The sequence below is a fragment of the Bombus pyrosoma genome, linkage group LG16, assembly GCF_014825855.1.
Source record: "Bombus pyrosoma isolate SC7728 linkage group LG16, ASM1482585v1, whole genome shotgun sequence".
Classification (NCBI taxonomy): Eukaryota; Metazoa; Arthropoda; class Insecta; order Hymenoptera; family Apidae; genus Bombus; species Bombus pyrosoma.
This window is the reverse complement of record NC_057785.1, coordinates 3,854,350-3,869,795: the sequence shown is the minus strand read 5'-3', so window position 1 is coordinate 3,869,795 and position 15,446 is coordinate 3,854,350. Positions and strand designations below refer to the sequence as shown.

Below are 15,446 nucleotides of genomic sequence, written 5' to 3'. Positions count from 1 at the left end.
GAAAACCGCTTTTCCAGTTGAACCAGGCAACCACGAACCTCGAAACGATGGAAATATTTTTACAAATCTGTGAATTACTCCCTCCAAGAAAGTTGATATATATTTATATATCTTCCTTTCTCTTCTTTTTATCTTTTTTCAAGCATTTTATTGTTTCTTAGTTAGCTCACGAGGTTCGTGACAGAGGCTGGAGCAGAGAGCAGCACCTCTAATTAGCCCGATTAATATTCGAGTTTGACCAAAGGAATGCGACCTGTCGCCGCATTGCTCGTCCACTGTTATCCGCGTATTGTAACCCTGCCGGCTCCGTGAAGAGGCTCCGTTGTACGAACATTCCTGCGGAGTTCAATTAGAGGGTTCGGCTCGTTATACGCGGGTCGAGGCGAAAGCCAATATTCTGCTTCCTTGGACCGTCTGAATTAGGACGTCGGTGTCTAATTACACGGCGTATAGCGTCGACGAAACCTGGTCACACCTCGCACGATGGATTCACCCGTGAAATATTACGTCCAACCTGAACCCATTTTGCCTGCAACGATTATTATCTGACCATTCGTCCTTGTGCCTTTTTGCTCCCTTTTTATTTTTTACACAGAAGCGGAAGATTTCCAGGTTTTTGTCCATTTTCTTCTTACAGCGAAGAGCGACAAATCTGAGATTCGTGAGGTGTCTGATCAGCTACCGACCGATACTACTTGAACTTGTATTGGATTGGCAACTAAGTGATTGCTGATTTTGTCAATACCAACTAATGACAAAATCCGCAACCACTTAGTTGCCAAGCCAATAATCGCGTGTGTGTTTGGGGGGAGGTTGATCCACTTTAATGGTGAAATTTGACTTTCTCCGAGCTTCTCATCAAGAAGATACAGGCCAGAAAGCCAGCTTCGAAACAACGACGATACAAATGCATTTTAAAAAGATTTCTTCATTGTAACTTTAGTACTAAGCTGTATTTTTATAGCTTTCGTATATTTCAGTTCACACGACCATCGTCTTACGCAATCCTCCGGATCATCGTTTCTTACGAAGGATTATCAGACGAAACGAGTTTTAAAGTTTTGTAAAAAACTGTAACAAATTACAAATATTAGGTTGTCCGAAAAGTTTCTTTCGCTTTATGAGGAAATAATGGACGCACAATGTTTTTTGTTTTATATTAGTTGATTGAATTATGCATAAACATAATAATAGAGATAGAAGAAAATGGATCATATCTAATTCAATAAAATAATATAAAACGGAAATTGTTCATCTATTATCGCCTTATGAAACGAAAGAAACATTTCGGACAACTTAATAATTCATCCATAACTCTACTATCGTTAACTCGATAACAAATTCCTTTTGCAAGAATTTTTCCAACCTTCGAAAAGCATAAAGCGTCAGCGGAATTTTAAACGCGCGATACAACGACAATATAAAATATTTAAACAGAAAATTTGCCATGTCTTTAGCACGTGAATAAACGAATGAAGTTAGGCGACCTTCTCTAAGTACGTTCCATCGTTTTACATGGCTTTCATATCTAAGTGCAGAAATTACTAGCCTCGTACATGACAGAATTTGGCATGGAATACACATGGTCACTGATCCAGCAACAAATATGAAAAGAAACACGTTTCTACCGCTTTATATTTATCGACTAAAACGGTGAAGTTTGTCTGAAACGTCTACGTAGGAAAAAGTTGTGCCAATTAACTGGCAGACCCAGCTGAGAGTCAGAAGTTGGCGGGAAACTTCCACCTTTCAGTTACGATTTTTCCATTTTGCTGAAAAACTCGTCGGTTCAAAGGAGTGAAACGATCATGCAAACTGACAGCAGACGCTTGCGTTCGTTAATTGTATCGCCAGTGGCGGTCGCGATGAAATTACTGGCAGCAAGATTTTCGCTTTGCCAGGTTAAAACAGCTCTAACGGCATTAGCCGTGTTTTCCTCTTGCTTTTATCCGTCAGCGGAAAAACAGCCAGTCACCTGGAGCACGTTTACGTGCAGGGCTCGAAAAATTCCCGAAACTATCAGTCGCCGTTGCAATTGCAAAAGCTTGTGACCCGAATCTATCGGCTTGCGCGAAAGAGATTCCCCAAGGGATCCGTTAATCCCCGTCCACAGTGTGTAACGAAGAACCTAAACTCGTGAGTCTAAGTAATCCTGACCCGGATAAAGGTAGAATTTTTGTTCGTTGGAATTTTACCTTTCCAGGTTTCCAATTATTCTTTTTTCATTTCCCTCTCCCTCTCTCTTCCTTTCTTTTTTCTTTCTTTCTTCTTGCAGATGACGTTCGTTTAAAAATCGCTCGATCGAGAAGGACGCGACGACGAGGATCTGCTGGGAATCTGACGGCGAAGCAAGAGTCGGAGTGGAATAAGAGAGAAAAAGCTGCGGAAAGTAATCCCGGAAATGCCTTTGCAAATCAGAGTGAGAGCGTGCCTCTTATTTCTGTCAGCTCGAACAACCGTCCGCTTTTTCCTTTCGTTGTCTCTGTTCCTCTCACTGACGTTCTATAACCAGCTCGCTCGAGCAGGAGGAGGAAGCACGGAGGAAGCGGCAGATAAGATGGAAAGAAAAAGAAAAGCGAAGCACAGCGGGTCCTTTGAGAAACGTGCTGTGTTCCCGGTGGTCCTCTACAGCCACGATAGCCTTTATGCGAGCGTATATAAAATACATAAGGGTCCTCGAAGCTGAAGTTGCGCGAACAGAGAAGGTTTACCCCGCAATTGAAGCAGTTCGAAGCATCGCGGCCGGCAACTTTTTGTCCTCGTGATAGCTGGAAAATAAGATTCCCACAGATTCTTCGACGATCACAACTGCGACGCAGGATCTCTGTCATCGAGATCTTAACGAGTTTCGGACGATGCACGGTTACCGTCGGTTGGAAATCTGAAAGTTGCCGCTCTGTTCCCGCGCGTTCTGTTTCTTAATCTTCGCGCCCAGAGCCATTCAGCTGTGGTTACTTGACCAACCCGTCGGTTAACGCGTTGCGGGTCGCCTAATTGTCCTGTTCGTACGTGCACCGATGTCTTTGTCGCGATTTGGGCAGTGCTTTATCATGATCTTTACGCCAATGTGAATGCCACGGACCGAAAGCGTCAGTTTTGACAACGTCAGATGAATCTAAAAGAGCTACGTAACCGCGAACAAGTTCAAACTACATTTCTGTTGAGTTTTGATTATACAAATGTCTATATTTAATAGGTTTGATTAAGTTTGACTAGGTTTAATTAGGTTTGAATTACGTTTGGTCAGGTTTGATTCGGTTTGGATTACGTTTGGTCAGGTTTGATTCGGTTTGGATTACGTTTGGTCATGTTTGATTAGGTTTGATTCGGTTTAATCAGCTTTCGATTACATTTGGTTAGGTTTGATTAGGTTTCGGTTATTTTTGTATTGTTAACCGAAGATTCGACTCGATCTACTGATCGACGAAGGAAGAGGAAAAGAAGAAGAAGAAGAAGAGGAAGAAGTTAGCGATTTTTCTTAAGACAGACAGAGCAGAGTCCTCGTGGAGACGCAATCCTCGGAGCGGAACGATTTCATCGAGCGTGAAGAATAAGTAAACCCGTGCGCGATTGGCGGCCCTTAAGCTCTCTTCTTCTCTGCGGGCCGCATAAAAGGCAGTCGACCGTTTCCGCCTGTAATCCCCGTGGGCAAAGGACCTCGTTATCGGATTTGCTGGCGATGTAATCGACCGCCACGACCCGCAAAAATCTGATTCATAACGACGAGACGCGGTCGTGTCGCCGCATAATTGCCTTTAGACGAAGGATCAACATATTTCTTTTATCAAATCTCGATTAAAACCGCGATAGGACCCCTTCGTCAGTGATGCGAGATATAATTAAACGGCAGGGATTTCGTTTGGGTTAAAGTCGGGTGGAAGTTTCATGATTTCACTCCTGCAGATAAACTAATTACTCTCAGCAGAACTGAGACTGTAAGACAATAAGAGACAGAACTTTGCGAACTCCGGGTCTCGAGATGCAAAAATTATTGACGAATTTCTTTCGATTTAAGATCGAATGAATTTTGGATTTCTATTCCTTCATAATTGAACGCACACTGTACGCGGTTAATTAAAATTAAGTCGATAAATTACTATAGACGTTACGTGGCAGTATCAGTATCAGTTTCAGTTTTTTGATCAGATTAGCTCTCGGTTACGAGATCTAGTTAAGTCCAGGTCTAACGCCTCGTTAGATCTATATTAAGCCTACTTAGATGCAGATTAGGCCCGGTTAGGCTTTGATGTAGATCGAGCCTGATTATGTCTATATTAAGCTTGATTAAGCTCAGATTATGCCGATGTCGGTTTATGTTGGTTTACGTAGCATCGAGTCTGCTCAAGTTTCAAATGAATTCGGTTAAGTTCAGATTACATGGCTGATTAAATTTACATCACGTGCCCGTGCGAATTAATATTAAAGCCGATTAACTCTATACTCCGGCCAATTAAGCGTAGATCAGGCCAAGTTGATTTTATATTGAACCATATCCAGCGTAGATTTCACGTAGTCGCATGTACATTGCGCAGGATTAAGCTTACATCATGCCGTTTAAGTTCACATTAGGCCTGGTTAAGTCCAGATTGAACCCGGTTAAGCCCGGATTAAGCTTGGTTAAGTGCGAATTATCCTGGTTATCCTCGCTGAGAGTCTGCAGATCCATATCCACGGCTGGAAAGCAGGTCATCGATCTCGAGCGAGTACTCGTCGTCGAATAACGAAACAAGAGAAGCCGAGAGGAAAGGCGAGGAGGACGGCTAGTCGATCTGAGGAAATGCGATCCTCGCAGCGATAACCGACAGGGTATTATTTATATTTCAGAGGGAACCGGTCACGCGCACAGCTTCAATTTCATCAGCATAAGGAGCCGGATGGACAGTGGGTTTCTCCCATTGGAAATTCCCAGGCGAAGCTGTGTCACGGACATTTCGCGTGGGGTACAAACGTACGTCCCTGTCGAGAGTCGGCCGAACGATCGGATTAGAAATTCGATTGGGATTCGAATCGCAGGAAAATCGAATCCGCAATCGTGAGATGCTGGCGGCGTGTCGTTGCCATCGATGCAGTCGATGCGCTGTGCCGAGAGCCAGGCCGTTTCAAAGCGTCACGTCTTTGAGAGGATACCCGCACTGCTACGTGTCTATCTTTACGTACAGGAACATACCGTGTTCCTCTTTGTGGCTGGATGCAGGGATACGGAATTATGGCTGGAAATTCGACGAGTTTACGGAACATGCCAAGTGCAGGCTCAAAGGTTCCCGAAATTAATTGCTTCATGGGGTTTATGGGTCAGTCGTTCATCACAGAGGATCTTGTTATGGTTCAGGCTACTAAAGGCTTGGATGCTAACGCTTGCCAATCTTTCAGGTTAAGACCGCGCTGCTACAGCCATTTGTCAGACGCGTTTTAAAATTAATGTGATCCAGTTTTAGTAAAACTTGAAGCCAACCGAAATCGAAGAATTTGATCGAAGTAGTCAGTTGCCATAGTAAACCAACAACTGCTCAATTTCCGGAAACTAAAGTTATCCAAACGCGAATCCAAAGTCAGCCCAAATTGAAGAATCCCAGGAGTTGTGAGAAAGTATGAGAGAAAGCTGACGTAGTCTTCGTCTCTCGTCCACTAGGTAGACCTAGGTAGACCTTCTGAGGAGCCTGAGGAGTCACGCGACCTTGGAAAGTTTCATCAGAAGCCACGCGATAGAAAAGGGGAATCCAAACGAGAGATTAAAAAGCGGCTTGAGCTTGGAAAATCCAAAAGTAATTGGCCCTGGGGTGTATAAGCTGGACAGGTAGCGAGGATGGCGAGATTCTGGCTGGTCGGAGGGTGGAAGACACGAATATTCGGCTCAAGTATCACGGAGGACGGTAGAGCAGAGGTTCAAGGGTGCCTTGAAGGAGACCGAGGACGGATATGAATTTCTGGAAAGGTTTGCTTAAGCAAATTGCGAGATGTAGTCTGTCGGTGTACGACAGACACAGAGAAGGGTATGAGAACAGGAGGGAGGGGGTTGAAGCCTAAATCGCAAGAGCCTGCATCTTCGTTTCCATCTTCTGTTGGATGACGCGCTACCCTGGGCGGCGCGCCACGCTCGGAAAACAAATTTTCCACTGTTGTATAACGTCATCGCGTCTCGTCCGGCCATTTCGTTCCCGCCATTCTACAGGATCGATCAAAAGTACGATTCCGCCTGAAAGCCCCAAGACAGACGTCGTGCTCGCTGCACAATTGGAAAAAGAGTAAATGAACAACGAGGGTGAAAAATATCGCTTTCAACAATTTAAAATTTGCAATCCACGGTAAACAGCAAAGTTCTATCGGAAATGGAAAACACGCTAAGAGCTTCGAACGTGATTCCGTGTTGAAGCTGCACATGTTGCTACACTTAACCTCAAATTAAACTTTAACAGTCGTAAGCGCGCAAACAAAGAAGGTCGTAATGCAGATACTTCGCCACACTTATTTCTCCTCTCGGTATCATTTACTTGCAATTGCAATAGCTTCCATATTGGATTGTAATCGTAGATTCCTAACCTCAAATGAAAACAGCTGAATGTCCAGTAAATACTTTTGACGATTGCATTGCGATCGTAAAACACAAATGCAAATAAAAATGTGAAATTTTCGTCAAACTTCTCGATTTTAGGGAATAAAGTATGGAAACTATCGGAACTCGCGATTAACGCAACTACGCGTGTCGAGTGCTCGTAATCAACACCATTGCGATTGTTGGCCGCTCAATCTCGCGTAAAGTGCACTCTACTTGGAGCGCGCGCGCGCAAGCTGGCGCTCGTCGAAATCGTTTCATCCGATGATTATTATCGAGGAACGAACATATTAATTAAAGCCGCTCGATTTGATCACCGTCCGGCATAAACTTTCTACGAACGATAATTCAATTTACCGAATGTTCATAGCCGATGCGTTTATATTACGTCCGCTGAATTTGCCGATTATACAGGGCGTTTCAGAACTACGTTCGGTCAATGCCGTTTTACCAGGTACACGTCGAATGTAACAGACAAACTTTCGCTCTTAACTGTACAAATCGATCGTACGCGGTTCCATTCTAAAGACATAGTCGCGTGAAGCGTCAACTTTCGAGCCACCGTTTCTATTCTATTTTTCAACAGAATAATCTTCTATTAGCTTTATGGAATTCTAAGTTAACAGACTACACCCTGTGCACTGTGCAACGAACCTTCGAAGGTGATTCGTCCAGAGACAAAGTCTCGAAGAGGAACATCTTCTTTTAAACTTCTTTTTTTAACTGATCTTTCTCTGTAGATCCTCGAAGATTATGCAGGTACACCCTGTATATACGTTGTATATGTTTTTGCACGGTAATCAAAACAATTTGAAAGTCTAAAGCAATTGAACGGTTTAACTCGTTTACCTTCGCGACGAGCCTCGTTTCGTCACCGAATTGCCTTTCGCAATTGGACGCAATTGTACGTCAACTAAGACTTCCGGTTTCCGATCGCAATTAATTCGAATCATCCGTTTAAACTTGAACTTGCAAGTAGGAATCGGTGGATTGGTAGGATCGATGATTCCATAGAATTCAATTGACGGAAACTCGTACGCGGGCTTTGAAAAATATGCGAGTGATTTTGAAAAAAGAGTAGAAGGTAAATATTAAGCTGGAAAAATCGTGACGCGCGCCGTTGCGATTTTTTTTAAAGAATTGATCAACTATCAAAATTCTATCAGCAACGAGATGAATAACCTTATAAATTGTCGGTGGGACGTGCGTGGGTTGCAATCGATGTTCATCGATGGAAGAACGGGTGAAAAATAGAATGCAGGCTGTCGTCCCAGTTTAATCTACATACGCAATTATCTGGCTAACTACTTGTTTAGAAAAATATTTTCGATATGAAATGGCAGAAAATTGAAACACCCTGTTACAACGATCGGTAATTGGATTCTAATTATTCCGCAATTGTTAACTGGATTCTCGTAGTTTACAGCGCTTCGATTATCCCATTTCGAAAACCAGACTATTTGTATTTTAATAAAAGATCGTACAGCATCATCGAAGTATCAAAATAATTACGAACAAGAGTTGCGTCAGACGTCCTAAGGAGTTTTCGATATTTCGATTTATTTAATACCTAAAACTCCATTCGATACCATAAAGTCGAATATTTGGACATTTAACAGCCCATAGTTGGATATTAGGATAATTGACACGCTATACTTGGACATTTGATACCCTGCGAGGCCGACGTTTCGATATTCGATACCCTGTGTTTGAATACTTCGCTACTTGGATATTTGATACATCAATAGTTACATATTTGAATATTGGAATCCATTTAACGCCTATGATTTTACCTAGCAACCAACGTTTGGATGTTCGAATCCACTCGGAAGCAATCGCTACCAACACGAAGGCTGGCAATCCTGGCGCGATCTTAAATCAACTGCAATTTCAAAACCATCCGCGACTGAACCTACAGAGACGAAACAACGCGTGCAAGCTGATGCGCAAGGGAATATACGGCAGAAATTCGAGAATCTCGTGCGTTTTCACTTTCCCGTGGCCAATTTCCCGAGGATATTAAATTATCCGGGACGCGAGCTATTCTCGTTCGAATGCAGAGGCCGGAAGAAGTTGGCGAATTCGCGGAGACTTACGAACTTTCCGGCCAGGCAGTTTAGAAGCTCGAGACAAACTGCTAAATTATTTTCGATTCAATGGCTCGGCAAGAAAAGAAGAAAAGCAGAGGAAGCAGGGAAGAAAAAAGAGGAAAAATTCCTTGTTACAGGGGTCGTCCATTAAATCGGCAAAGTCCGCAGACTCCCCGGAGGGTTACGAAGAAAGGAAAGTTTCACGGCTAATGACGCGGTACTTTTAAAACGACCGGACTTACGCGCTGTCCCTGAATCATTCTAACCACGGCAACATAAATATTCGGCTGCATAGCGCGGGAATTAATTGAAAGACCGCGTTTCCCTGCTAATTGCTCTTTCCGAATCCTTCAAGGCGACAAGTTGTTCCTCCTTCCAGTTTCCGCTCCTTTCAAAGCAAACAGAATTTTCGCTAAAGTATAAAGAAAGCTAACAGAGGGACTCTTTATTGAACTTTTCTTTATGTTACGCTACCTGGAACATTTTAAGTTGCCTTATATTCTCTGGGATCGTTGAGTCGCGAAACGATCAGTTCCAATCGCAAATTCTGGCGTATTAGTCCAATACGTTTCACCAAGGAAAGTCATCTAATCCTCAAAGGACCTGATCAAGGATCCATCAAATTTTAATCGAGCATGAATCAAGGTCAGATCGCTGCAAGCCTATAAGCGACAATTATTGTACCAATATTCATCGGGAGTCAACGAACCTCAAAGAGCCAGGCCAAAGGCCCATCAAACTCTAATCGCTTCCTAATCAAGATCAACAGATTGGTCGAATGTAACACGAAGAACGTCGAAACGACTATTTCAGAGGCGAATAAATCCTATTGGCCCACTAATAAACCAAATTGCAGTCACTCGAATCTCCCGGATCCTAAGAAACGCATCAGCAATCCACTTGCAAGAGAGTATCGTCGTTGGATTTCCATTTTACCTAGAAATTCGCCGTCAGCCGTGTGAAACAAGCTCGCTTACCTGAAAGTCGAACTTCTTGAACTCCTGTTGCGTGTCGATGTTCACGTTCCTGGGCACGATGACGGGACAGGTGTCCAGCGAGACCCTCGCATCTGGAGATTCAACGTAGTCCGGCGTGATGGAGGTCAGACCTCGATCGTATCTCAGCTCCTCGTTCAGGATGCCGGCAGACGGACCTGTGGACGGCGCCTGTGCCTGGTTCACGTAGTACAGACACAAGAGCAGAGTCAAGAGAACCACGCAGGCGACGAACACGCGGCTGGAGCCGCGTCGAAGGATCTTGTACATGGCGCGAAAGCGGGATTTACTTGTGGGCGAGCGTTGCTCGACTTCGATTCACCTGGTGCCGCGATAGACGTCCGATCCCGTGTCGGTGATGCTCGAAGATCGCGCCCCGACTTTGCTGCCGTCGTCTATCGACTTCATGGGACACGTCCGCGCTGACACGATCTGCAAAGGACAAATTTTACATCTGTTTAGAGCCGGCGGATGCTTGCGATATCTAACGATATGTATTCTACGAATCTCAATTTCTCGTCCATTTTACATTCGCCAGTTGAATAAATGTCGGGGTTCAGTTTGGATTTGGCGCGGGACAGATTCAAAGTACACTGGCTGTACGTTGCAACTAGGTTAGGATTTTCACCTGGCTAAAAAGGCTTGCGAGCGTTTACGTATATACATAACGACGACACGTTTCGCGTTTCTGGGTCAGTTGCTGAATTGTTATGACGACTGCATTAGATTCGAGTTAGGTACAAGTGTGGATGTAAAAGCAGGCTCTCGCTAAGTCTGACAGATGGAGAAGCTTGTAGACTGGCGGAAAAATGTATCCAACGGTGGAATAAAGAATTTCTTTCTTACGAAAAAGTATCTCTGCAGACGTCACCCTTCACCGAACCTGATAAAATCCTTCGGCAAAGTATCGCGGAATTTATGGTCGCTGCGCGACATCGCTTTTAATCGTCGTAAACGTATTTGTCATGAGCGGTCAATAAAATCCTTGCACGGACAGATGAAACTTGCAGACGAATGAAAACTATCTCTGAACTGGAATGGAATAAAATAATAAAAAAAAAAAGGAATAAAAAAATGTCAAAATTCCCATTCGAAGTCGCAGTATCGGAACGAAGGCTGACGATTTATCGGGCACGTTCGCGCGTCGCTGTATATTATTGCTGGGAATATCGAGAGTCCAGGAGCGAGATCGAATAGTATCGGAAGAAGAGGAGGAAGGGAAAAGTAAATAGCTTCGGCTATGAATTACGAGGGCATATACAGAGAGAAAGAGGGGGCCACGGGGTTGATTAAACGTCCGCGAAAATTATGACTGACTGTTTCGACTGTCCGCGAAATTGGCCGGCTCTAGCGATCGATACGCGTTCTCGCATCGATGACGAACGCGAGCCGAATTCTCCGCACGAACTGTTTCGATCTCTCCGACGAAACGGCCACCGATTTTCTTCTAGTTCATCGGATAAATCCCATCCACCGTTTTAGAGAAATTTTAAGTCCTCTATATTTATGTACATTAGTCCGATACTCTTTTAGATTTTATTCAGATCCCTTCGTGCTTTACCATCTTTCTTTTTTTCGATCATCGTTTCTGCCGTCACGTCGATCGTCGGAATTCGTGACGCCGCAAATGAAACCGACAGAAACGAAATTCAAAACGTACGATGTCGTGATCCTCGCAGTCGCGTAAAAGCAAAGACGGCGAACAATTTCGATGACCGTAATATTTGAAGAGTTGTTGGAGCCAAGAAGTTTCTAGTCTGATTACAGAGCTGGCAAAAATTTGAGGAGCGCGCGTGACGGCGGATTGAAATCACGAAGAAAGGAGGAACGAGGCGGAGGAAGGGGCGATCCAATTCCAGCGAGAACAATAAATACGACCTGGTGAACCAGAGACACGGTTTCCCAGAAACCTTCTGTCTCCCGACGTAAGGTCGGTTCGCACGCGATAATCGATCCAACCTGTCACCGCGACTCCGTTCGTTCCGAATATCCACTCTGTTCCAACTCTGGTCGAACTTGCCACGAAACACAAGTATCTACTTTCGTAGCAACATATGGTTTCGTTTCATCTACTTTTCATATGATGAACGATAGTTGCTTGGGAAAGAGACCAACGATTACTTCTATTTCTCGTTGATTTCGAATCTGATCTATCGGCTTGGCAACTAAGTGGTTGCGGATTTTGTCATTAGGTGGTATTGACAAAAGCCGCAATCATTTAGTTGCCAAGCCAATAAATCCAGCTTAGCCCAAGGAAACTAAATGACCGTGATTTTTAGTGCAACTCAAGTCAGCAAGTAAGTTGGACTGGAGACCAAATTGTAGAAGAAAGAAGGAAGAGAGAAACGGAAGAGAGGAGGAAAAGGATAAGGGAATGCAAATACAACAGGTACTATAGGAACATGACCAAAGATGAGATGCCAAAGTACTTGGAAGGGAGGATGAAGTGGAAGGACAGAAAAATCATAGCCAGATTCAGGTGTGCAATCGAGACCAAAGCGAAAGAACATTGGAAAGAGGAGGAAGAAAGAAGGTGCAGATTATGTGGAAGGAAAGAAGAGGACCTGAGACATGTGCTAAAAGAATGTGAAATAACAGGAGGAGCAAAGGAAATGGAAAAAATATTGAATGGGACTGGGGAAGGACTAATGAACCTGAGAGCGATAATAGAGAAAAAAAGGGTAAAGGCAATGCAAGAAGGGGTGGAATGACAGGAAGGTAGCACAGCAAGGAGGCAAAAAGACCAAAGTGGCAATAGTGTGTAGGCTTAAGTTGCAATAATTTGTATTGCATAAGTTGAAATAGATCATAAGCATTAGTTTTAGATTAGAGGTAAGAATGTGATTAGTGCAATAAGGGGCTGTAAAGAAAGCTGAAAGTTCGTCCAAAGCCGAGAGGCACGGACTAAATAAATAAATAATAATAGTACAACTCAAGTCCAGTTTACAAGCAACTGCATCTACGAACCCAATAAGTTACGATCTTTAGCGTAAGTTGAACGCGATTTGAAGCTGAACCGTAGAATACGATTGCACTGTTGGAAGGAGTTCTATTAATTCTTTATTTCTGGCTATAGCAATTGCACGTGCATTTCGGAGTCTCTGTGTTTCCTATGGAGGCGCATGAAAATCCGCAGTCTAATTATCATCGTGGTTCAACCAGCAGCACGTAAAGTTCAATTTGAAGGAATTAGCCTTATGCACGAAGCGACGATTACCACGAACAGCTTACCTTGCCTTGAAAAATCCCCTCGCTCTCCAACCACGGATCAACGAACGCACGACCTTCGATTTCGATTCTCTTTGTTGGAGAGGGGTTAGGTTTGGAGCGAGATGGTCAGCCGGCAGAGGGGCGGAAAAATAGGGGTTGGCGCGACGAGTGGCCGATTCAAGCTGCCGTCCCTTTTGTTCGACAAGCAGACGTGTCGAGGGTGCTCTATCGCGATTCACTCGATGCGCTCGACGAAACCGTCGCGAGGACGCGGCCTCTTCGCAACGTGTGCAGTCCGACGCCAACCCATCCAACAGGAACGCGTCGTTTCCGTAATTCGATTTACCTCGCCGTTTTCTCCGCTTTTCCTACTTTCCTTCAGATTTCGCCCCGACTGTTTTTGTTCTTCGAACAGTGCAGGCTGTTTTCGGCGCCTGGATCTTCCTCCGCCCGTCTGAAGGTTCAAAGAGGACAGTTTACGTTAGCTTTGTGGGTCGTTTGTGGGTACACATGCTGAACAATCTGTGGCAGAGATGTCTCCCAACGCGCGTTCGCGGCAATAACTTTGTCGGTCGTCTTGGATTCATATTTTTGTGGGTCATTCGTGGGTACAACTTTGTGGGTCATTTGTGGGTACAACTTTGTGGGCCATTTGTGGGTACAACTTTGTGGGCCATTTTGTGGGTACAACTTTGTGGGCCATTTTTGTGGGTACAACTTTGTTGATCATTTGTGGGTACAACTTTGTGGGATATCTGTGGGTTCATATACTTTGTCCCGAAATTTACGCAGCACTAAATATGAGACACGTTTTATCGGCAGGCCTTTGCGTGTACGTTTTCGTGAAGTACGTTTGTGGGTCAAAGTCGATTCGCGTTTTACGAGACACACGTACTTGGCGTTCGATTTTTATCAATCGTTGCACGTGTCCAACGACTGAAACGACTGAAGCCATTATGAAACGAGGAAACGTCATTAACAGCAGAAAATGGACATTTCTTAAAAAAAAAAAAAAAAAAAAAAAAAAAAAAAAAAAAATAGAGCGACGGCGATAGGAAAGAGCTACGAGCTCGCTGGCAATTATCGTATGCTAATAAACGTCGAAAAGGATCGACTTATCGGCAGCGAAGAGAATCGTTTAGAGGCGAAACGACTGCAACGTAACGCCAACAATCGATGCCCGTGACGGGATTTTTTGCACGCGGAAAATCTCCGTATTGCTATTCGATTTATCGCGAAACCGCTGGTTTTATCGAACAATACCAATTACTCGTATGTTAATAACGACCGGCGTATATCGAATCCTGCCTGCCCCTCCCCGCCCCAGGCTTCCATTCTCCGCGACGATTCCATAAACAACAGCGGCGTGTGCGCATTTGAATTTTAAAAATAGGCTGATCGCGAGCTCGGACGCGAATCGATTCATTGGCCTCGAATATTTCGGTTCGATTGTTTGTTTGCGATGAACAGGATTGCATCCGTCCCAAGTGGAAATTCGAATTAAAAAATGAGGAGTATTCTGTTTTTCTTTTTGTACTCGCAATATACTTTTTGGTTGAAAAAGAAAAGAAAGAGAAATACGTAGAGAGAGGTAGATGATTTCTGTGGCGGATCTCACGCTGATTTAATTTGAAGATTTTATCTTGATATTTCCCTTTCAATCTCGGGCTGCTGCTCTTTTAATTTTTGATTCGTATCGGCCTCCTGCGTTTACCTTATTTCCGACAGGATGTAATCTAACTAGGAAATGTACGATTAACGATTTGATTTGCCACTGTGTTATCGCAGTTGCGTACAGCGGAATATTATGACACGATAAAATTGATTTTTAGACGGCGACGCGGAATTACGAGATCGACATCTGTTAATGTCAAACTGTCATAACGCGGCTTTGTTACGTGAAAATCATGATGGCCAGTTCGTGCGGTTTCCAAGTCGCGGATCAAGTAAAGCAAATAGCCCTGTGCATCGAACACAGCAAACAGAGAAATCTGAATTTTGATGAAATTACGTATAACTTTAATTTCTCAACGAAGGATACCGACTTATTGTTAACATTTCTCTCTTTTAAGACTGTAGATTCTTCCGAACGCTGAACTTTCTAATCGTCGATTTGCCGTCGGTTTTGCACGTTCGATAAAAATCTACAAATTCGTAGAATCTTTCGGAATTTTGATTTGCATACAACCTCTTGAAATTTGTATCTGAAATTGGATGTTTGCCATTATTTGACGAGCGACGGAACGCAAATATCGCGCGTTTGATTTTCAAGGAAAAAGAGTTTTAAAACGCGGAACGAACCGCAAAAGCGAAAGAGTTAAATCGAGGAGAACAGCTGATTCAGTGGAATCGTTCGGTCGCGTCGCTCATCCGACTCGCGTCGCGCGCGTTACGCAACACAAGTTTCCTGGAAACGAGAGTTTCCTCAACGGAGATATCCAACGATCGGTGGACCGCAACCGGCCATCGGAATCTGCGATAACTTGCTGATATACCGTTGGGACAGCTCTTCCTGTCCGCGCCTTACATTTTCCACGTCTTCAACGTTCTCGCGCCCTCGCGAAATTTTAGTATTCTACGATTGCAAATAATTTGTCAACA

The 15,446-nt window shown here is 43.9% G+C and overlaps 1 protein-coding gene across 8 annotated transcripts in view; it reads right to left on the bottom strand.

Moving 5' to 3' along the window:
• The window catches only part of LOC122576376 (alpha-mannosidase 2), a 174,661-nt gene that overhangs the window by 65,637 nt on the left and 93,578 nt on the right, over window positions 1-15,446 (bottom strand). For 6 of the 8 annotated variants that reach the window (XM_043746566.1, XM_043746569.1, XM_043746567.1 and 3 more), the window contains one exon: window positions 9,618-10,067. In XM_043746566.1, coding sequence (XP_043602501.1) covers window positions 9,618-9,905 — 288 coding nt within the window. In that variant the 5' untranslated portion in view covers window positions 9,906-10,067. Of the gene's footprint in view, window positions 1-9,617; window positions 10,068-12,866; window positions 13,300-15,446 lie in introns of all 8 variants that reach the window. The other 2 variants (XM_043746570.1, XM_043746572.1) reach the window with 1 other exon arrangement.